Genomic DNA, 21,954 nt, shown 5'->3' with positions numbered 1-21,954 from the left:
TGAGTAGTGAAAGTGAACGTAGACACGCAAAAACAAAAAAGTTAAACCCTAATTTGATTTAGAGAATGAACTTTGATGTCATGATTTGCGAGTAAAGTAACGCTCTGTGTTGGCAGAAAACACCTGAATCCTTGGCCGCGCTGTTATTTGTGAGGATGTTGGAGACCAAGGTTTCTTTCTTTCAAGGGTAGCTTTAACATCAGCGGTGACATGTTTTGTCCACTGAGTTGCTGGAATGTCAAGGCCAGCAGATGGTCCACTATTTACTACAAATACAAAAGAGCTACATTTGTCCCCAAAAAAAGAGAGAAAGAAATCTTCTTCAAGGTTCTTTGAGCAGCCTGTAACTTTCTCTGAGAAAAAAGAAAAAAAAGCAGCTCAGACACTAAACACTTGGACGAGGAGGATCGCTGTGTTCTCGTCGTTCTGCTGTGAACTGATATTATTCTCTGAAACGTATCCTTTATTTAAAGGTTCAGTGTGAACAATTTTTTCATTTGATAGAAAGATAGAACGGATCGCTCTGTTCCATTTTAGTTTGAAGGCATTTCGTGAGATGAGCTCAGAATTGACTTGACGGTTAAAGACGCCATATGTAAGATTGTGGCCAAAAACGGTTACTACACTCAAATTCAAAACACCAAGGTCTTTTAGGTTTTGTTTTCTCCGCCATTGTGGCTCAGACGTAACTGGCAACCCGTGGTTTCAAAACATAAACATTTTTTTTTTATGTGAATATTTTGTCTGTACTGTTGTTGTTGGTGAGTTCAGTTTGTTATATGAACATTATTCCTGAGTCTCTGTGACATATTAGGAGGATTTTATGGCCAGTTGCTTTAGATTTATTACATAATGCACCTTTAAACTTACATTTCATTATTTTGTTTTTGGTGACATTTTTAGTTCTGATAACCAATTTGTTTCAGACAATTAAGTAATGAGGGCACAACTTATTGTCTGCTCTTTGAGGTTAATAATAATAATAATTATTATAATAATAATAATTCTGGACTAGACAGGGGAACACAACAACACTCCGACAGAGGACGAGCGTCCAGTGACGACTAAGTTTCAGCTGTTTCTGCAAATAATTCCAAGCAGAATAAACCGCAAACAAAACAAAAAAACTGTGATGTGACAAATGAGATGAGAGTGGCAAAAACAATGTGGTCACACACACGCACGCACACGTGCACACGCACACACGCACACACACGTACTTCAATATTGTTGGTTATTAACAATGTCTGTTTTAAAGGGTTTCTCCCAATAACAGCTCTTTCTCTTATGGTTTAATTCTTCAGATACTCACGGCTCTTGTAACCGGAGGGTTGCCGGTTCAAGTCCCCACAAGGTCAAAGGGATGGGGGTGGCTGCATACTGCTCCTAAATCTAAGAAGGTTCCTAGTTGAGGACGGGTTAAATGCAGAGAAAGAGTTTACCTAAGGCAAGTATATACATTTATATATATACATACATATACATATATATATCTATATGCATATACATATATATAATACAGTTATAGCCTGTTATTCACAGTGTATAAGTGAACAGCAGAAAGGGGAACTTGGCTTCTAACAGGAGGGTTGTGGATTCGAGTTCCTGCCAGGTCAAGGACTGGTGTTACTCCTAAGCAAGGCACCCAATCCCCACTGCTCACTGTTAATTGGACGCTCTAAATTGACCCCAGCCATGGGGGGGGGGTGGGGTCACATTTTGCTTTCACCTTGTGTCCATCTCAAGCCTGGACAAATGTGAGGGTTGTGTCAGGAAGGACATCCAAGCGAAAACATCTCTGCTAAATCGAATCGGCTGTGGTGAAAAAGCAGAGGAAAAAAATGGGTTAAATTATGGATCAGTCGAACAGATGAATTAAAGCAATAGAATAGCAATAAAAAAAAACATAAATCAGTTTAAAAGAATATACAAAAATACACATTTTAAATTGAAAAATTGTGTTTAAAGCCAGACGTGTTCTTGTGTCGTACGCACAACATTAAGAGCATTGTACAAAATAATGTAAATGTGTAAATCTATCCATCTATCATAGTGAGGGAAGCTAAATTGACAAAATACAACTTTGCACTAGACACGCACACATGCTATTCTAAATAGGTCCTATGAAAACTACTGAGGAAGTCAATGAATGAGTCAAACATGGAGGGTTTTTTTTTTGCTGTGGAGAACTCAAAATACAAATGAGTGCTCACCTCTTTCTGTTACTGGGATAACACACACACACATGCGTGTAATGCAGATGACAAAACTGCCCAGGTGATGAAGTCATGTGGTGCACTTCAGATCACAGTGGTAGCATCACAGAGAGCCACTCTCGCAGCCGGAACATGAGCGAAAAGGCCTGAAAACTGAGCCGCAAAAACAGCTGTGATTAAACTGAGCCATGATGATGATCCTCCGCAGTGACACAACCTCATTTGGTCTCCTGGTGGCCTGCATACCTCAGCTTCCAGCAGGCAAAATACCCCCCAGGGATCCTAAAATACACAGCAGACCAGGCCCCAGTCATTCAGTCACCCAGCAGGGAGAGGGAGGGGGCAGAAAGTGAGGAAGGGCCAGGAGGAGCGGAGCTGCAAGTCTGGGCAAGCAAGCCACCTCCACAGGCCTCACATTTACAACACAGCAGGAATGTGAGACCTGTGAGAAACCTGTGTGTGTGTGTGTGTGTGTGTGTGTGTGCAGCGGCGCTTTTTCATGACAAAATACAATCTTACATCAATGAACTCCTTTTATCAGGCGACATTAAGGAGAAACCAATGCAAAGACACCTCAGCCACTTTATACAGCGACTGTGTGCCTTTGTTTCTTTTATTCAGCCACACTGCACTTTCACAGATCACTTCTAAATCAGTGGAGGGGGCGTCGACTTAGGATTCATGATTTCATCACGTCATCAGGGTCATTGTGGTCATTCAGTGGATCACACGGTAAGACCGTGAGCGACACACAGTGGCCACACGGTGTCACTGCACCACTGGCTGTTTTCTCTGAAAGCAGAGCTGATGATAAGTCATCATCAACAGCGTCCACAACACACATGAGCTTCTGTTTCCCTTTTGATTCTTTATAAAAAAAACAAAAAAATAACGATTTCTGAATTCTGTTGTAGTTTTATTTTTTATAGAGTGTGTAATGGAAAAATATAATAACATTCACTCATTTTAAATGTCTGTTCCTCCCTATTTCTCTTCTTCATGTTTAAACATCAATGTTTCTATGTTTTTGTAATTCTGTCGTCTTTTTCCGTTTTTTCCAGTTCTTGAGCTGATTCACAGTAAATTAACCTTAATTAGGTGTGGTGACCAACCAAAATCATTGCTCTTATACTCCCTCGTCCTCACTTTTGATTGATTTATTTATTTATTTTATTGTAGAGCTTCAATTAACGATTATTTTTCGTAATCGATTAATTGTTTGGTCCATAAAATGTCATAAAATGTTAGAAAATGTTGATCAGTGTTTGTCAATTGGAAATGACGATGTTCTCAAATGTTTCGTTTTGTCCACAAACCAAAATGACTCAGTTTTAATGATTTCTTTGTTTCATGGAGCAAAGAAAGCAAGAACATATTCACATTTCAGAAGCTAAAACAATCAAAAAACTTGTTTTTAATTTAGTAATCGATTAATAATGAAATAATTGTTTCATCTCTAATTTATTGAATGTTTCTTTTCCCTCATGGCCAAGTAAAGCTCACTTATGTACTGTTTTAATGTAGTCTATTTCCTGTGTGATACTAGGCTGTTTAAATACACTTTCAATTCTGCATTTAAATCGTTCAGTTCACTTTTTTATTCTTTTTTTAACTGGTATTTTCATGCATCATGTTTCATGACTTTGTTTTTAATGCTGCGTTTGTGATGCTTTTATTTTGTAAAGAAATTTGTTTACCTGTGGGTTGTTGTAAAGGGCTATAGAAATATATATATATATATATATATTATCCTGGTGTGTAATAATAAATAAAACAGTATGAAAATGAGTGAATGTTATTACAGTTGTTATAAGAAGAATGTCACACTTTGTGGCAGCGCTGACTCACAGATTCCTCCCAATTATAATCTTCACTCTTTCATACACAATAATCAAATAAAGACAAAAACTCTTAGATAACATTTGAGGCTTTGGGTCCAACTGTTCCCCAGAGTTCAGAACACTGCATCACTGACTCACTGCTTTGTCGTCACATTAACTCACTCACAGACATAAATCTGAGATTATAATCAGGAGCTGGCAGGAAAAATCTCTGCAGCGACTCCTGCTGATCTTCAAAGCTCGGTGCCTGTTTGAGAGCAGCACCGCAGTACCATCACTTATTATTCATGCCACACACACACACCACAAAATTGAACTATTTTATTTAATGTTCTCTGGAATCACCTTTTGTTGTGACCCTATACTCACACACACACACAAACACACACTCACAACCGTGTGGAACTAACACTCGCAGGGATAAATGGGGAATTCAACATCATCAGCATTCGTCATCATCACCAACTACTCAGCTAATATACACATATGGAATCAGAGACCTTTTAACAATGAACAGCACTGAGGACAATGTGAACACGTGGAGTGGTGAAAGTACCAAACAACTCCTACCAGACTTCAACAGATCTGTTTGTGATGTGTAACACACCACATACTATGTACAGTATATGGATACTAATTGGAGGGTTTAAAGCAAGTTTAAATCTAACTAATTTTCGCACAGAATCAGTATGTTAATAAATTGTGGATTTCCAGGGCAACATGTAGTCAGCAGCGGACAATTCATGACCTCTGAAATACAGTATGACCTACAGGGTGGAAAACATGACTCATGGCTAATAAGCCAACTGGTGAAAATAATTAAGGCTAAGTTTTTGATCTGCGGTTTGGATTATTAAGACTGACGCGGTTTACCTCCACTTTCTGCTCTGTTACACACACAAAAAACATGAATACTGATGATGACCAAAACAAATCCTGCATTTTCAGCTTTCTTTCATCAGAGGAAGACGAAGGATGTCAGTTTGGAAGAGTGCAAAGTCTTCAGTCCTTCAGATGAAGTTGTTTTGGTTCCAATTGTGAACTCTACTACTGATCTGCATCACACACTCACACTCACACACACACACTGATTTCACTGATACCCACGCAGCTACTGCTCTTGTAAACACGAGGACGACGCAGGACTAAGAGAGTTCACCGCTGTGCACGCTCATCATCTGAGTCTGGGGAAGATTCTGATGAAGAGGATCATGCTGATGAAGACGAAGGAGACCAGAATGAGCATCAGCCACAGGAACCAGTTCACAGACTTCTTGGTGTGCTGCTCCAGTCGCTCCGACTCCGTCTTCAGCTTCTCAAAGTTGAGGTCTGCCTGGCGCATGGAGTGGCTCAGAGTCTGGGAAACATCAAGATAAATGTTCAGCTGTGAGAACTATGACCCGATTTAGTGAAAGGAACGACAACTCATGCATTAGTTCTTCTGCAAGAGATGGATTTACAGGATGGTCTCTTTTTATTGTTATTTATTTGTCATGTACTGCCGACCAGTGACAGAATCATCCGAGACATGAAGTCATCAGGAGAAAACGTTTGGAAAACAAAGAAATTAATCCTAATTATTAATCCTTCTGTTATCATCCTGTCGTAGCCAACGGGATTTGGCAAGCGTACTTCTCATTACATATCTAGAAAATTGAAAAACTATGAACGGGCGATCGTCTATGGTAAAGCTGAACGATTTTGAATAAATATTTAATTGTGATTATTTTGACAGGAATTACGATATGATGGTGATATTTTTACTAATTTTCATTCCAAAAACGTATATTTAAAAGGATTATTGTCTGATATTTGTGTAAGAAACGTACATCTCTTCAATCTGTACAGTAAGATGTGTATAGCTTAATACAATAATGAATCTAAAATTATATTTTTGACTCATATTTTGGCTTTAACAAATATTGCACCTCCTGTGATTTGAAAATTGCAGTAGGCCGTTTAGCCATTTCGATATTATTTCGATTCATTTTTCAGCCCTAGTCCATGGTCTACCCCGAGATTTGAAAAACAATCTCTGCTGTGATATTAGCATAATTGATTCATTGAAAGCAAATGTATTCCCACAGACTCATTTGAAAGGCAGTGTGATGTCTTTTCTTATTTTGTAAATAAGTACATAAATGTTCTCCTAACTATGTTTCGTAACCCTGTGTTTTTTTCCCCCCAGTGACCTGGTTGTCCTGTTTGATGATGTTCTGAGCAGCCATGGTGTTGTTCTTCAGGTTTCGGGCCAGGTTGAGCATGTCCTCGGCCAGTTTCTCCTGCAGATTGTGGTGATGTTGCAGGACGGCGTCCAGCTCAGCAGCAGACTGACGCTCATCCAGAGGAAGACCTCTGCTCGCAGATGGAAAAAAAAAAGGGGGTATTTTCATTTTCAGGATATATACAGGAATCCTGAAGTTAATTTCAATACTTTTGAGTTTATTTCCTGCCATTTCGGATATTATTTCGCGCCAGGAAGAGTGTGTTCGCTGTTGTAAGATGCGTAACATCACGTGTACACGCGCGGCCCCGAGCCGATCTTGCAGGGCGAGAATGCCTGCGCATCGTTGTTTTTAACAAACGTGGGGATAAAAATAAATACATTGACGCATACTTTTTGCAGTCAAACTCTATGGACAAAATGTAATACCTCATGAAATCATGATTAAGACTTTTTAAGGGCCTTGATTTCCCCAGAATTTGATGTTCAATCAACTAGAACAGTGTTAGACTGGAAAGAGATAGATGCATGTGTTTCACTCTGATGTAAATCTATCAATAAACAGAGACATGATATCCATCATTAGAGCTGATAGTTCATATTCCAAGCACTACCTTCTGTTTCTTAAGTCTGTCTCTGATTTGCCTGTGGAAAACAAAGAGTAAGAGTAAACATAAACAAGATACACATCTTCAGACTATAGGATAGTTTTTACTTGGGAAACAATTCTTACCTTTGCCAGGCAAAACCTGTAATGACACAAAAGACCAACATTTATCAAGTTTTCAAAAAGACAGCACAGCATTTGGGGCCAAGTATGAAGTAAATACGTATAAAGTTAAAGGGTATAAAAGCGTATAAGCTGCTCCTACCGTGCCGAGCAGCTCGTCCCTCATCTCTCCTGTGCACCGTGCCTTCGTCTGGATGTGGACAGTTTTAGTGGCCGGCATCCTCTCGTTGGCTATCGTGGGCGTTCGTCCTGGGGCGAGGAACTGGTTAGCTAAAGCTTTTTCTGTGGCTGAAGTCTGTGAATGAGAATAGGACATGAATCATGAATGAGTATTGAAGTAAAAAGACAATCATTCAATTATTATGGCACTAATACACAAAGTAACAGTAACACATCCAATACATAATAATAAAAAATGGAAAAAATCTTAATGATCTTTGTTATTATTATTATTATTATCTGGAGCTACTAACCAGTTTCTCTGCCACTAGGAGTCCTTTCAGAAAATCGACTTTTCTTGTGTAATCAGTCAAGACTTCAGGTGTGGGTTTGCTGGATGAAGAGCCAACACGTTACTTTCTTTCATCTGCTCATGAAAGGCATTTTTGATTTACACGTCATCTCGAACAAGTCACTTTGATTGGAAAATAAGACGATCTCTCAAGTTACACTTATAAGCTAATGCTAACACAAAAACACGTACACAAATAATAATTAAACATTCAGCCAGAGGTGATCATTCACAAACATTAGTAACCCATGTTACACAAACTAGGTGTTTACAGTTACAGGGCACATATAAACAAGTGAAAAGGTAAACTGTGGCAAAATCTATAAAGCACATGTATGTGATCTGTCCTGACATGATCACATACAGTGCTTTTGTTTTTTTAATAAAGTTTGTACAAACTGAAGGTTTAGGTTTAAGCTACTTTCTATTGCTAACCACAACAACAAGTGACGAGAAGGGTAGCATAAGAAGGAATGTGGAGCTCTGACTCCTCTGTATGTTTAAGTCCTTTGGATGATTAAAGGTTCAATTCATAGTTTCTTATATTTCAATTAGAATTTGGTGACATCAAGATGTAGCAGCTTATAATTGTGTTCACATAGAAACAGCTATAGAGCAACTGTAAATACATTAGGAAAGAGCAAAATGTGACACAATATTGTGTTTATATTTGTCCATTTTGATGCCATTTCACATATTTTAATGTTGGGTCAAGGTTCATCCACTAGCCATTGGTTAATAAGAGAAGCGACCCATTACTTAGCGGCTCTTGGTTGTCATGGTAATGATACACTTCAAAAGCACTGATAAAAACCTGATAAATAACAGCATCAGAAGCTGTGAGGTTCACAAGAGTAGAAAAACATTACAGGTGAACCACGACGTCACAGTATGACAATGATATCATTATAATATATGAGAAGAGACTTTCTGTGATGAACATATGAGGACATGGAGAGACATGGAGAGGTTACCTCGGGCTTTTCTTCAGAGCCACCAGCATCTCCTCCAGGGCGGACACATACTAAACCAAAACACAGGAGGAAGGACACTTTTAACCAGACTCGAAATACAATCAGACTATATATTTAAACGGCTTGTTTTTTCGCCAACTCATTTATATAGAACCCACTTATGATGTATACGTTACTGTGCTTATTATCTTGAGGTGACGGTGTGTGTTAATGACGGAGCAGTATTTTAATGTCGCTGTGCTAAAAGAGCAGCTAAACGTCACTCTCACACAAACCTAACGGAGCAGTTATAACACAAGCTTAACTCCAGATGTATAAACTAACAACGCCGTTTGTGTTTACTTATTAATTTCACTGAGAAAACACGGTTGTGTGTCTGTGCTCTCGTCGTTTCCTTCGACTGTCAGTGACGACGTGGCTCATAAACAACAACAGCGGCGGCGGCAGCAGCGACAACAAAACAGCGACACTTTAAATGTCACCATTTCCCCCTGACATGGTGAACACCGTGTATACAAAGGGAAAGTACCTTCTCTAACCGCCACTCCGCCTCCCCTCGTTTCTCCGCGGCGATAGACTCGCAGCGAGACAACAACCGGACGAAATTTATCTCCAGTCTGGAAGCCATGTTTGAAGCAGACTCATCGTCGCAGGAAAATGACGTAAGAGCAGCGCGACCTACTTTTGAGAAGCCTGTCAACACACTCACACACACATTCACTTGAATATTCAAACACAATTCAACTATTCACCTTTTAATCCCACTTTTGCCAGGGTTAATCTAGCCCTTAGAAGGGCTTCTTATTTATCAGTTAGCCTTTGAAGTCAATACCATTGATATTAAGAATCTCAATCTCGTTTTTTCATGACTTTTACAAATAGAGAAAAGTCAACTATTATCAGTTATTATGATATACTAAGTCATCATTTTGAGATAATAACCCGATAGTTATGTGATGCTATGACATAATGAAATATTATACTAAATTATGACTTAGCATCTCATAATAGTAAGATAATTATTGACCCAAAAAACGTTTTTAAATGCACATTGACTTTTTACTCATTTTGAATTAACAATATTGTTGATTTTCCGCATCTTCTCGACATCTCTGGATTGTAGTATATGTGACCACGTGGCCCAGATGAAATGGTACAATATGTTGTTTTTCAAACAGTCAAATATGTTTGTTTGAGCTGTGAAAGTACCATGAGCTTGAGTGGATGAGGAATCTATTCACATGCTTGTCTTCATGCAGTTAAAAGAAAAGGAAAAAACATTATAGGTAGCATTTTGTTTTGATTCAGAACAGAGCAAACAGTTAATAGCAAGACTTAAACCTCAGAGACTTCTGAAAAGTAAGCGTCAGACGCAGGGATAAAACTTGATCATGTGAAAAACTTTTAAATAATTAAAAGTCTAGATGCATTGGTTAACCCTCTCTGAAGAAGACACATTTCTATAGGGTCAATCAGTGACTTCTCATTTTTCACAATTTACTCTTTTGTTAGAGACATATTACCTTTGTTTATTAGCCACTGTCAAAAACATGTTCTGCGTTCAACTGATTCCAAACCGAATACAGAATGAACTGAAAACGGGCGAATATGTGTTCTGTATCCAAAACGCTGAGAATATGTGAACAAAACTCACACCAGGAGAAGACGTTACAAGCATCACTTTCTGTATTGTCACGTTAATACTAATAACATTCAGTCCCAAACATACACACCTTTACACATTACACATCCTCCTCATAATCAAGACACACTAGCAGACATCATTCAACAGCAGTCAGAGAGGAACATTAGTATTACATTTCATGCAGAGTTGAAATGTGTTTAAGCAGAACCTGCTCATTGTGTGACTGTCCACAGCTGAGTGAAACAACGAAAAAGGGAAAGAGTAAAGGGAAAAGAAGGATTTTGAGCTTTAAAGACATCATGGCATGGCTGCTGCATAATGGCTGGTGTGTTTGTGTGTTTATCGTCTTGACAAAAAGGAAAAAAGTGGCGTGTGCTGCTCCAATTTCCCTTTGCTTTATGAAGGCAATGACTCTGTCTGGTGTTGGCTGTGCGGCAGGTTCAAGGTGGAGGCAGAGAGACTCTTTCGTACAACAGTCACATTGTGCATGGTGAGGTCCTTGTTTGGAACACATCTTTTCTTGCATTGGTTCAGTACAATCAACAAAAAAAATTCTGCAAGACAGTTACCCTCTCTTTCTCCTTGATATCCCTCCCTCTACGAGCAATTTCCCATTATAATGACAAGTGAAATGAGTTTCTTGTTCCATTTACTGTACAATATCAAGGCACTAGCTCTAGCTAACAGTTCAATGAGCACGAGTTGCTCATTAAGATAATTAAGAAATGCAAAGTGCGACTGGAACCTCTATTATTTCCTTGACTTAGCACAAAAAACAAAATGTCATCATGAAAAGGCTACACAAAATCCAGCCTGTGTCCCGTCTGAATGAATCGACAGGAAACACAATATATCAAAAAAAAAAAAAGATAGAAAAGGTGCTTGGCAACATCTTTTTTTTACTGTCATGTCTGACGAGACTTTAAACATTAAGCAGTTTCTCTCTGCCGACGGACTCCACTGTGTCACATCTGTTCATGTTTGTGGAGCCACTGTGGCATCATGTTCATCTGTTTGTCTTCCTCTGTAGGATTCGTTTTGTCCTTTTGTCTACTCAGAGACTGTTGACCTAATCCTCCTCCATTTTCGGTATTCTACCCGAGTCATACGTCCTCTTCTGTGTAAGGTAAATCAGGATCAGAAAAGCGTCTCTTGTCCTTTGAGGCTTGTGCCTCAAGTTGCTCATGTGGAGGAGAGTGAGTCACTAGGGAGATGGAGGAGGAAGAGGATAAAGTGGAGGGAGGGCAGGAGGAGAAATGCAAGAGCAGGTCACACTCTGGGCTGTCGATATACAGGGACTGGGTGCTGTCTTTACGGCGGCCTTGCTGCTCTCTTCTCCTAATCAAGTATTTAAAAGCTCGATTTATAGGAGGAGTGCAAGACTGAGTCGGACTCATGGCTGCACACTGGGAGTGGACACCTGGGGGAAGTTTGACTGTGTCTGGGATGACAGGGCTGCGACGCTGCAGCGGTTGCCTGCTGGATGGTTCAGAAGTTGAAGAAGCACAGCTGGATATAGAGGAGACGGAGCTAGCATGGATGAGGTTTGTTGGTGGGTCGCGTGCTCCTTTGAATCGCTGGGCCAGGTCTGGTGGTTTAGGTGGACAAACCGGCTTGCATCTCCTCAGCTGAGCATCATCCAGTCCTGGAGAAGAGAAAAAATGAAGGGTAGAGTTGGAGAAATATTTTTCCTTTAAGTTTCACAGTAATCCAGAGAGGGTGAGGACCAATGGAAGATCATGCTACCATGTTGTCCACCAAACATTATGTTCAATTAGACTAGAGCTCTTATTACAAAATTAATCGTCAACTATTTTGAGAATCAATTAATCCGTTTGAAGCTTTTTTCATGATTAAAACAAGATTTGATTGTTTCAGCTTCTTAAATGTGAATATTTTCTTTGTTTCTTTGCTCCACATAACAAAGAAATCATTAAAACTGAATCATTTTGGTTCGTGGACATAACAAGACATTCAAGAACATCGTCATTTCGAGGTTTGATCAACATTCTTGACATTTTATGGACCAAACGATGAATCGAGAAAATAATCAACAGATGAATCGATTATGAAAATAATGGTTAGTTGCAGCTCTGAATTAGTCGATCGTGTGATTTGAAATAGTGATCCAAAATATCACGTCATTCATTCAGAGAAAGCTTGAGCATGCTCCTGTGCCACACATGCATTTAACACACACAAACACGGTTGCTGTTCGTCCAACCTGCTTTGTTACAGAGAGACGTCACCGCCCCAATCACCATCACTGGTCCAGACCTGCACCATAAAAAAACAGGAAGGGCCCAACCCAGCGGCCCCCGTGGTCTGGTCAGAAACCCACAGGTGAGTGAGAGAAACGGACAGACGGACAGTCCAGACTGTACCTTAATACTGACCTTCAGGCTCTGAGCTGTGAGCAGAGGAACGCTGCTGCTCGTCCAAGAGACTCTCCGAGCTCAGTGAGGTTTCGGAGTCCAAGTTCTCTTGGTCTGAACCGGGCTGCTCCATCTCTGGCAGTCGGCAGGCCAGATCATCTCTGCAGAGGAGCACAGTGATGAGGACATTAGAGGAACGAGAGACAGGGCAAGGAAGACAGGACGTCTGTGAACTCATAAACAAGTCGTCTTTACTTCTCCTGTTTGATGGACTTGATGCGTTCCACGAGGTTCTTCTCAGCCTCTGTGTCCGAGTCCAGAGGCTCGTTTTCAGGAACCACACTGAGATCGGAAGTGGCCTTCTCATGAACCTGCACAACACATGAAATCATGCACTCGATTGGAAAAATATCCAGAATGTGTTTATAATAGGAATAGAATTATTGATGTACAAATTATACAACAAACAAACATGAAGTATGACACAGAGATGCTTTGACCCATATCTGGAACAGATTCAAACAGTTTGTTAGTCAGAAAGGTGAGAGGAGCAGGGTGGATGGTGACTGTGGTTTTCATGCATCTACACATATATTGTTCTTGCACTGTAAAAGGGAATTATTTTAAAGAAAACCAAACCAAAGTTAATATTAAAAAGGTTAGAGACACATCCCCACAATCTACACAAGACCAACCACTCAACAGCCAAAAACAAAACTGGACTTTTAAAGCTTTGAGTTCTTCTGTTAAAAAAAACCCAAAAACACACATAACAAGATGCTGGGAATGCACGGAAGACAAATAAAACCATCTAGCTTTGCAAGTTAGATCATCGTCTTGCAAAGGGAGTCACATCACCAACCCACAACCATCTTCTCCCCTCAGAAAGACCAAGACAGATGGCAAACAGCAAAACCTTCACATCGCAGGCTGCATTTCAACCAAACTCACAACAACATGCATCTACTACAGTTAGTAAGGAAGAGTAAAAATATTAGGAGATATGGATGAAAATAAACCCATAAATAAAGTAAATAAAACGCAGCCAGAGCATCAAACGTCACCCACATGGAACATCATGCACCGGTGCTTCTACATGACTCACTACAACACACTACAACTACTGAGTCTACTGTAGCAGGAGAACCCAGTGATACATACCACCACTCCTTTGCAAGGAGCTGAGAACCTGAGAGGTAAATGCCAGTAGTGCTAAGGAGAGACAAGGAACATTGGCCATGTTACCCACGTGACTGAAGAACAACAGCATCGGACATCGGAATTCTAGTAGAGTGTATTTGATAATAGTTCATGACAGATAAGTGATGTTTTTAAAGTGCTTCCTTTACATCCAAGCTTGAGGCTAATCAAGAATCTAAGTACGGCTGTGGTTTTGAGAGAACACTGAATTGAACCAAGCCGATTTCCGAGGCAGGACGTTGCTTCTTCTCACCGTGTTTTGTCTCTTGAGTTTGAGCTGGTTCATGGCCAAAGCCTCGGCGTACTCCAGCTGCTCGATCTCCTCCATCTTCTCATTGTAGCGTCTGATCTGCTCATTGATGAGCATCTCCAAGCACCTGCAGAGGGAGCAGATTTCATACTTATGCTAATTTGCAGCTGTTCACTGGTTATACAAGATCTGTACAGGATTATGAACAAGGCAGAACATAAATGTCTTTTATCTATTTTTTATCTTATTTCTTTTTCCTATTTCTGCATTCATGAACATCTTACATGGTGGTTTTGGCAACATCCTTCATGCTAAGGAGAGGATCAGCACTGTCTGGACAGCGCAGGATGCACGGGGCGAAAACGATGGCCAGCGAGTTTGGAGACATGCGGTTGTGAGCCTCCTCTTTACACACTCTGCAAGAGACATGAGCAGATATCAGCATTTGTTCAGCTGCATTTACCTAAAATCCATATTCTGATGCGACGTAAACATGGCATGGAATTAGTGAAGCAATAAAACAAAAGAAAAATAATTTATAGGACATAAAACAATGACATTGAAACAGACAAGGCCACACTCAGACAGGCGTTACCTGACAAGGTGGAAGACGAGTCTCTCCAATGTGTTAAAGTTTGCTGTAGGCAGCTCCTCCAGCCCTTTGTAGATGGCATGAAGCTGCTCCTGCTTCTCTGGCAGTTCTGGAGGAAGAGGAAGAAAGTACATAATTATTCACATTTCATAATTTATTACAAAATCTACCTCATCTTACAATTTCCCCAAATATATAAAGAAAATTACATTTTCTATTTAACCCATTGCAAAGACAACCAAAGTCCAGTAAGCAGATTGTGTCTACTGTAAAATGCTGCCCTCTGGTGGAAAACAGCCTGCTCACCAACTGCATGTATGAAGTCACTGTAATGTATGAAGGTCATGAGTGGATCTGGCAGCTCCCTCAGCCACTGTTTAACCAGGCCTGTCACTGTGTGGATGGGGTAGTCTTCAAGGCAGACCTGGTGGGGGTCTAAAACAAGAGCAAAGATCCATGACACTGTTGCTAGGTTACGTTCATTAGCAGTAAATATCATCTCTATATAAGGGATCTAACCAGTCTCCAGTCGCTGGTGCAGCTCTTTTATTCTGTTGGCAGAGCCAGATTTGCGGTAGATGCCCTCGGTGTAGAGGCCGTTCATCTCCACGTGCTCCAGCATCATCTCCATCACCATGGGGACAGGGTTTTTCTCGCTGACCAGGTGACACACGCGCACTCCAAAGTGCTGACCATTGGACTCTTCGTCACTCTGTGAATTCAGACAGGCATCAGCAATCGCTTAGAACTAAGATAGAGCATCACTTTATAACTGGCCTTAGCTTCTTCATACACAGTCTACAGCTACAACTCCTATGCTTTAAAGGAGCTTCTGTCATTTCATACTGGGTTTTAACAAATAAATTGATTTTACCTGTGTACTAAATTTTAGGAGCTAATATTGTAACATTATTGATTACATCAGCCAAGTAGGTTATGCTTTTGCCTGTTTGTGAGTAGCATAACACCAGGAGGACATGTTGATACATTTCGATGTGGATGTAGATTATGGTGCATGGAGTAAATCATTTAATTTGTTCTGAATATGGATCTGGATATTTCTTGAATCATTTTTGACCTTTGCGGAGAGAGGAGTGTATTGACACAGTGGGAAACTAAGTGGCCGTAGCACAGGTTTGCACTGTCTAGTTGATACTGTCTAAGAATACGAGCAGAGTGATGTGGAATGCAAACTTTACGTCTTAAATTACGTTTGAAATAAAACCATACCTTTTTGGCACAGAAGGTGGAGCAATCAGTGACTATTTTGAAGATGCACTTCTTGTGGCACACCATTTTACAATCTGTAAGACATGATTTACAAATGAATATTTTGTTCTGTTATGGTCAGGATTTAGTGGAAATGTGATTGTTCCAGTGTTGACTCACAGCTGCACATGTAGGCCTTCTCCATGCCCCAGATGTAAGAACTACACTGGTCACATGACTGCATAATATTGACCTGGTAGTTGACAAAAACGTGATCCAGGGGACTCTCCATCTATAACACACACAGTCACTCACTTAGAAACCGTTATGTACAATGCATCAGAATAAGGACTTTTAACTCCGCACACATACACTTTTGTCTTTTTTCCTCCTCTTCTTCCGAGCTTTAGCGGGCTGAAAAATAAACAGGTGTGTGAATACATTATTTTCTCATATCTTGATGAATGTTACTAAATAATAATAATAATAATGCATTATATTTAAGGCGCCTTTCAAGACACTCAAGGTCTCCGATGATCATGAAAGTCAGTATTTCACCTTTGCAGGTTCAGCCTCTTCTTTCTTCATCTCTCCTCGGATGAAGCCGTCCAGCACCGACTGGAACAAGTTGACCACAAGTTGGACTTCTCCTTTCTGCTTGTCGCCTGCCAGGTGGATGACTTTGTTCTGGTAGCCCGTCATCAGACCTTTGTAGCCAATGGTGGGTTTCTGAGACAAAAGAGAAAATGATGAGTGATGAGTAAATGTGACCAGTACATGTATGTATGTGATGTTTGCAGACAGACTTACTGAAAGGGAATACATGGCTTTGATATTCTCTCTGAACTGCATGGTGGCTCTGACAAAGATGCTCTCTGTGGCTGACAGAGTCTTCCCTCTGGAGCGGACATCATTGACCTAAAGAGAAACACAAACAAAAATATTTTTGTTGTTAAATAAATTAAAATGATTTCCTACAATAGCTTAACTTCATGTTATTTTTCCCATTTACTTGGTTGCCCAGAAACTCGTCGAGGTGACGCAGCTCATTTGCGTTGGTGATTTCGCGGTCCAGTGAGGCGTTCCACTGCTCCGAGACACGAGTGGCGCGGCTGATCTTTATCGAAGGGTTGCGACCAAAACCTTTACCAGCACGGTCGCCGTGTGGATGGGAGAGAGGCCGGGAAGTAGCTGATGGGGCTGAGAAGAAGAACATTTTATTTAATGAAAACTGTCTACCTGGGAAAAGGTGGATGAACGATACATGGCCTATTTCTTCATCTCCCATGACAAACTGAACTCATACCCCTAAACCCAGCGTAAAGTAATTCTGTTATTACTGAGCATGATCCTGCACGGGTCAGTATTTTCTCAGAAAGCAAACAGCAGGATTAGTCAAGGCCTGGGAATGATAGATGATAATACACCTGTTTTCTTTCCATATCTCACATCATGAGGTGAAAGAAGCAGTGAGCTGCACTAGTCTGGCAGCAACAATATAATGTCTCTTGGTGATAAAATATAAACACTATATATATATATATTCCAAATTACTACCAGTGACACTGTTTATATTATTTACCTTCCCCTCCTGTTGCTTTTTCATTGAGAATCTGAGCAAGTGTCAGTTCTCCGTTGTCAGGCGTCTGCGGCTCTTTGTGGGGTCGTTTCTTCAAAATCTTGCTGAAGAAACCGCCCGACCTGCAGGACACGGAAACACAAGCTCTAAAGAATATTCATAAAACAAACTCAAGGAGATGTTGTTAATGGAAGTGAAGATTCACAATGTTGTGTCTCACATCTCCTCATTTTTAACAGAAGATCCGTTACTACTGTGCCGCTTTTAACTTTTTCCATTCTCTCACTGTTAAAGCTTTTTTCAGGAGAGCTCAGAACTCAGCTCTTGTTTCGTCTCTTTTTGTCTCTTGATCTCTGTCACTCTTGCACAAAGACACCAACATCAGACACATCTGTCAACATAAGCCAGTTCAGAATACAGCAGTTTGTCACCTGTCTGGTGTGGACGGGAAGGCGTGGGCTGAATCTTGTTGACCAGAACCATCTTGCTGTTTCTTTCTAAAGGAGCTCCGTCTGGATCCATCGACATTTCCTTCTGAGGGAGAAAGAATCTGCAAATCAGAAAATGAAAATGTAGTTATTGAGTGATGAAGTATGCATGTGTAACATACACATGCACAGGTTTGAGAAAGTTTGGTGGAATATATATATGCATGTTCAAGTTCTCAATAACACACATCATTTGCATGAAACTATATCAAAGTATAAAGTACATCTCTGGGTGATGCAGTGCCAGCTCCTTCAAAGCCTGGAGACAAACTGTCGACTGATGATGAGGCCATTTCACTCCTGCAGACAGACAATCGATCGATGAAAACACAAAAGCCACACACCAATATACACACACACACAGTGATTGGTAATATTGTACTATTTGCTATCTGCTGATTTTCTTAAAGCTATTTTTAAACAGGAAGCTGTCACTTTTAGCAAAACAAACAATATGGTGTATTTGTTGGGAATATTCCCAGGTTTAAATATAACGTACAGTGGTTTTTTCCTCCTTTCATCAAAGTTGTGAGAAGGAGGGCTGGTGTTCTCAGAGTTTTCTCCTTCACTCCTCCTCCTCCCCTTCCATTTCTCCGGCTTCTCTTTGATTGCTCCAGGACGGCGATGCAGGCTTACTGCTCCTGCTCCATCCCCGAGGCCATTTTTCTCAGGTACAGTGTCTGCAGGCCTTAGGGACAACGTAGTTGGACGAACAAGACCAGAAGCAGCAGGTGGAGAAGACTTTGCCTCCTTCTTCCCGCCCTTTTCTTCCTTCATCTTCCAGGCCACAAAAGTGTACTGGTCCAGCTCCTTGCTATCTGAATGCTCTTTAGGCTTAGAGATCTCCAGGCTTCTGCTCTTCGGCCGGGAGATTTGGTCTTTGCTGCCGACTGAGGAGATGGAGGAAGAGGCGGCTCGATCAGTCTCTCTCTGATTGTGTTCCAGTCCTCTTCGTCTCCTTTGCTCCCTCTTCTCCTGGCTCCGGGATGACTGGCTCTTACAAATAAATGGAGGTTGTACTCTGTCTAGTTCAGCATTGGAAGGCATGGAGGTAGTGCTGTGAGCCTGTTCATCTGATGGAGTAGGGGATGTAAGTGCGTTGGAGGTCACTGCATCAGAGGGTAAACCAGGTTTTAAATCTGACTGTCCTAGTGTTTGACTCTCCAAATCCTGCTCTTTCTCCTGTGTCTCATCCAGCTGGGGACCAGCCTCAGCCATGGTACCATTGCTCTCCAAATGTAACTCCTCATCCTCCAGCTCTTCGTCCTGTTCCTCCTCCTCTGTATGCGAGCTTGATTTAGCCTCAATGTCATCCACTCCTCTCTCTTCCTCAGTCTCCTGCACAGATATGTTCTCATCCAGCATCTCCTCCATAACCAGCTCAATGTCAGGATCCTCTCTTGTTTGAGGCTCTTTCGCCAGTTGTTTCTCCTCCTCTTCTCTCTTTTTCTGTGCTTCCTCTGCTTCCTCCTCTGCTCGCCTCTGTGCTTCCTCCTCTTCCTCCTTTCTCCTGGCTTCTTCTTCCAGCCTCCTCCTTTCTTCCTCCTCCAATTTTCTCCTTGCCTCTTCCTCCTCCTCCCTCCTCCTCCTTTCTACTTCTTCTGCTGCTCTCCTCTCAGCTTCTTTTTCCTCTTCTTCCTTTCTCCTTTTCTCCTCACGTATGGACTGACACCTGTAAAACACAAAACAATCAACATCATGTCTATCAGGGCTCCAGCAAAATGAATGTAGACCATATTTTTTAATATCATGGTACCAAATAGTATGACTGAGTGAGTCTGTGTTCTTACCTCCTGCGTGCTGAATGGCCTCTGACTAGGGCTTGTATTTTGGTAGCGCCCTGTTTTTGGCTGTGGTATTCCACTCGCTGCCTGTGCCCTCTCCACACCGCCTGGACTAAAGTTGCTGCACGCTGCCTCTGCTCCTCTTTACAGTATCTACGCCATGATCGCTAAAAAAGAAGTGTGAGGGATGACATATGAGATACAGTTTCTCTACAAATCCTTGAAAAAGAAACAACTGCTTTTGGTGAACTATGTAATTTAGGCAAGGGACTTGCTTTAGGGAGGCAGCCATATTGTGCTGCCATGTTTCTACAGCAGCCCAAACAGACAAATTGTGCATTTCACTTTCTGAAGCAGAGGCTTACTATGCAAAATAAGAACAACATCCTTAAATGACTTTTCATTTTGTTACAATCTGCATTAATACCCTTAGATGACACTAATTATTTCGCACTGGACCTCTAAATGTTGCATGTGTCTAGTACCTGGATTACGACGGCTGCTCGTCTCATGTCCAAAAAGTCTCTCCTCTGGAGACGAGCTCTGAACCAACGCTGAAGGAAGATGATCTTGCGCATTACGTCCTTGTGCAGCGTGTCCTGCAGCTGCTGTCGCTCCAGCTCCTTCAAGAACACCTGTATGCATAAGAGAAACATCGCAAAATATTTGGATGAACAACTTACAGAAGTATACAGAAATAAATGGAGACAATTAATTAATTTGATGAACTGAAAGAAAACAAGTGTTTAGTCTTGAACCTTAGTTTTGCCTATCTGATACGTGGTGTGGTCCAGGCCCATTTTCTTTTCAAGCAGAGCGGCGATGTCCACTTTACAGGCAGTCACGCTCTTTGGCAACAACACTCTGAACTGCTCAATGAATTCCTGCCGGGACAGAGGGAAATTACAGTCAAACAGAGGATCAATAAAAACTATAACATACTATAACATATATCAAACTATAAGAGACCATAACATACTATAAGGATTAAAACTATAACATACAGAGAGCAGCCAACTGCCTGCAGCACTGGTTACTGCACAGGTCATTGCATTCACTTCTATTCACCATCAAAGTACAGTACATACATCTCCAGTGCTTGGATTTTCCTAAAAGAGCAGTAACTCTGCAGTACCTGGAATGTGTACTTGGCGCCATAGCCTGACCTCCTGATACGAACAGTTTCCAGCATTCCCGTGTATCGTAGTTGCTGAACCACCAAGGCCTCGTCCAGATACATCTCTTTCTGTGTATAAGCACACAGTTACACACCATTTAGACAACAACATTCACCAATCAAAAATCTTCACCTCCTGTACATCAGGTTTTGTATTGAGTGTATAGCTGGATCAAAGATTCAATACGACATTACAATAAATAAATGTAGAGACAAGAGAATAGAAGATTTTAAAGTCGTACCTTTTCAGCATTTGAGCGGATGCACCGGATGAAAAAAGGCTCTGCTCTGTTCAGAGTCTCCAAGAGTTTGGTCAGAGAAGTCTAGTAGAAGGAGAAGTGGGTTTTGAATCAATGGTCAGGAATAATAATAATAATAATAATGTAGATACTGCTGGGTTGTGAGATTTTACTTGGAACTGGGCACTGATGCTTGGCGTCTTCTTCTTCTTGTGCAGGTGCAGCAGAGACTTTGTAGTGCGATCTTGCAGCGTCAGGCTAACAATAAACTTCAGGGACCGAGAATCCAGCAAACTCTACACAGCAGAAAGAGAGTGAATTCATTTCCTACACACACACTAATAATGATGGAAAACTAATACAAATTATTTCAAAATATTTGCTTCATGTGACTGGAGCAGCATTTCCTGTTTATCTGTCTCTTGGTGTGTTTACTCAGGTTTACCTTGGGGATGACCTGCTTCTGTTTGGCGTTCTTGTTTTTCCTGAGGAAAAAAGAGAGAAAAAAAGATGCAGGTGAATCAGACGAAGGGAAATGTTAAAAACTGCGGCAAGAGACGGGATACAGGAGTGGATCTAGTGTGCGAAACTGGGTTAGTACGGACGGGAAACCTTCTCATGCTCTGTCAGTCAGTGATGAATCAAGAGAGGCACCTGGAAAGTGGAATGAATGAGGGGTAGAGGCGTGGCATGAATGACAGACCAATGACGGGAAAGAAGAATAAGGAGATGAAAGTAAAAAACCTAAACAATCACCATACTCACCATACAGATAGTCATGCACCCTTGCTGTCATTAACACATAAAGGGCAGGACTCATGTTCATGTCCTCTGTTCTGCTACATGTCAGACAGCAGACCTACTGTAAATTCTCACATGCTGCGACATATTTTCACAAGATTCTCTGAAAGACCTCACAT

At 41.0% G+C, this 21,954-nt stretch overlaps 2 protein-coding genes across 2 annotated transcripts in view; both read right to left on the bottom strand.

Moving 5' to 3' along the window:
* Positions 1-4,364: 4,364 nt before the first annotated feature.
* use1 (unconventional SNARE in the ER 1 homolog) lies at positions 4,365-9,134 on the bottom strand. Its single transcript, XM_083887483.1, has 8 exons — positions 9,026-9,134; positions 8,497-8,546; positions 7,485-7,563; positions 7,154-7,306; positions 7,015-7,030; positions 6,896-6,926; positions 6,250-6,412; positions 4,365-5,414 (listed from the first exon to the last, which is right to left on the bottom strand). Exons 1-8 carry the CDS (start codon positions 9,122-9,124, stop codon positions 5,232-5,234), a joined length of 774 nt encoding a protein of 257 aa, XP_083743609.1. The 5' UTR covers positions 9,125-9,134; the 3' UTR covers positions 4,365-5,231.
* A 1,084-nt stretch (positions 9,135-10,218) lies between these two features.
* The window catches only part of myo9b (myosin IXB), a 52,607-nt gene continuing 40,871 nt past the window's right edge, over positions 10,219-21,954 (bottom strand). The window contains exons 19-44 of the mRNA XM_083887614.1: positions 21,480-21,519; positions 21,208-21,330; positions 21,038-21,118; positions 20,754-20,864; positions 20,377-20,502; positions 20,104-20,253; positions 19,625-19,785; positions 18,334-19,506; positions 18,059-18,134; positions 17,778-17,896; positions 17,350-17,468; positions 16,780-16,967; positions 16,578-16,685; positions 16,326-16,496; positions 16,140-16,181; positions 15,948-16,059; positions 15,789-15,862; positions 15,078-15,270; positions 14,865-14,993; positions 14,562-14,667; positions 14,251-14,382; positions 13,970-14,093; positions 13,678-13,728; positions 12,772-12,887; positions 12,538-12,677; positions 10,219-11,786 (exon numbers count right to left, since the gene is read on the bottom strand). Coding sequence (XP_083743740.1) covers positions 11,245-11,786; positions 12,538-12,677; positions 12,772-12,887; positions 13,678-13,728; positions 13,970-14,093; positions 14,251-14,382; positions 14,562-14,667; positions 14,865-14,993; positions 15,078-15,270; positions 15,789-15,862; positions 15,948-16,059; positions 16,140-16,181; positions 16,326-16,496; positions 16,578-16,685; positions 16,780-16,967; positions 17,350-17,468; positions 17,778-17,896; positions 18,059-18,134; positions 18,334-19,506; positions 19,625-19,785; positions 20,104-20,253; positions 20,377-20,502; positions 20,754-20,864; positions 21,038-21,118; positions 21,208-21,330; positions 21,480-21,519 — 4,507 coding nt within the window. The 3' untranslated portion in view covers positions 10,219-11,244. The remainder of the gene's footprint in view (positions 11,787-12,537; positions 12,678-12,771; positions 12,888-13,677; positions 13,729-13,969; positions 14,094-14,250; positions 14,383-14,561; positions 14,668-14,864; positions 14,994-15,077; positions 15,271-15,788; positions 15,863-15,947; positions 16,060-16,139; positions 16,182-16,325; positions 16,497-16,577; positions 16,686-16,779; positions 16,968-17,349; positions 17,469-17,777; positions 17,897-18,058; positions 18,135-18,333; positions 19,507-19,624; positions 19,786-20,103; positions 20,254-20,376; positions 20,503-20,753; positions 20,865-21,037; positions 21,119-21,207; positions 21,331-21,479; positions 21,520-21,954) is intronic.

This window comes from Microchirus variegatus (genome assembly GCF_963457635.1).
Source record: "Microchirus variegatus genome assembly, chromosome: 4".
NCBI lineage: Eukaryota > Metazoa > Chordata > Actinopteri > Pleuronectiformes > Soleidae > Microchirus > Microchirus variegatus.
Note: the sequence above shows the minus strand (reverse complement) of the source record. Positions and strands in the feature narration are given on the sequence as shown.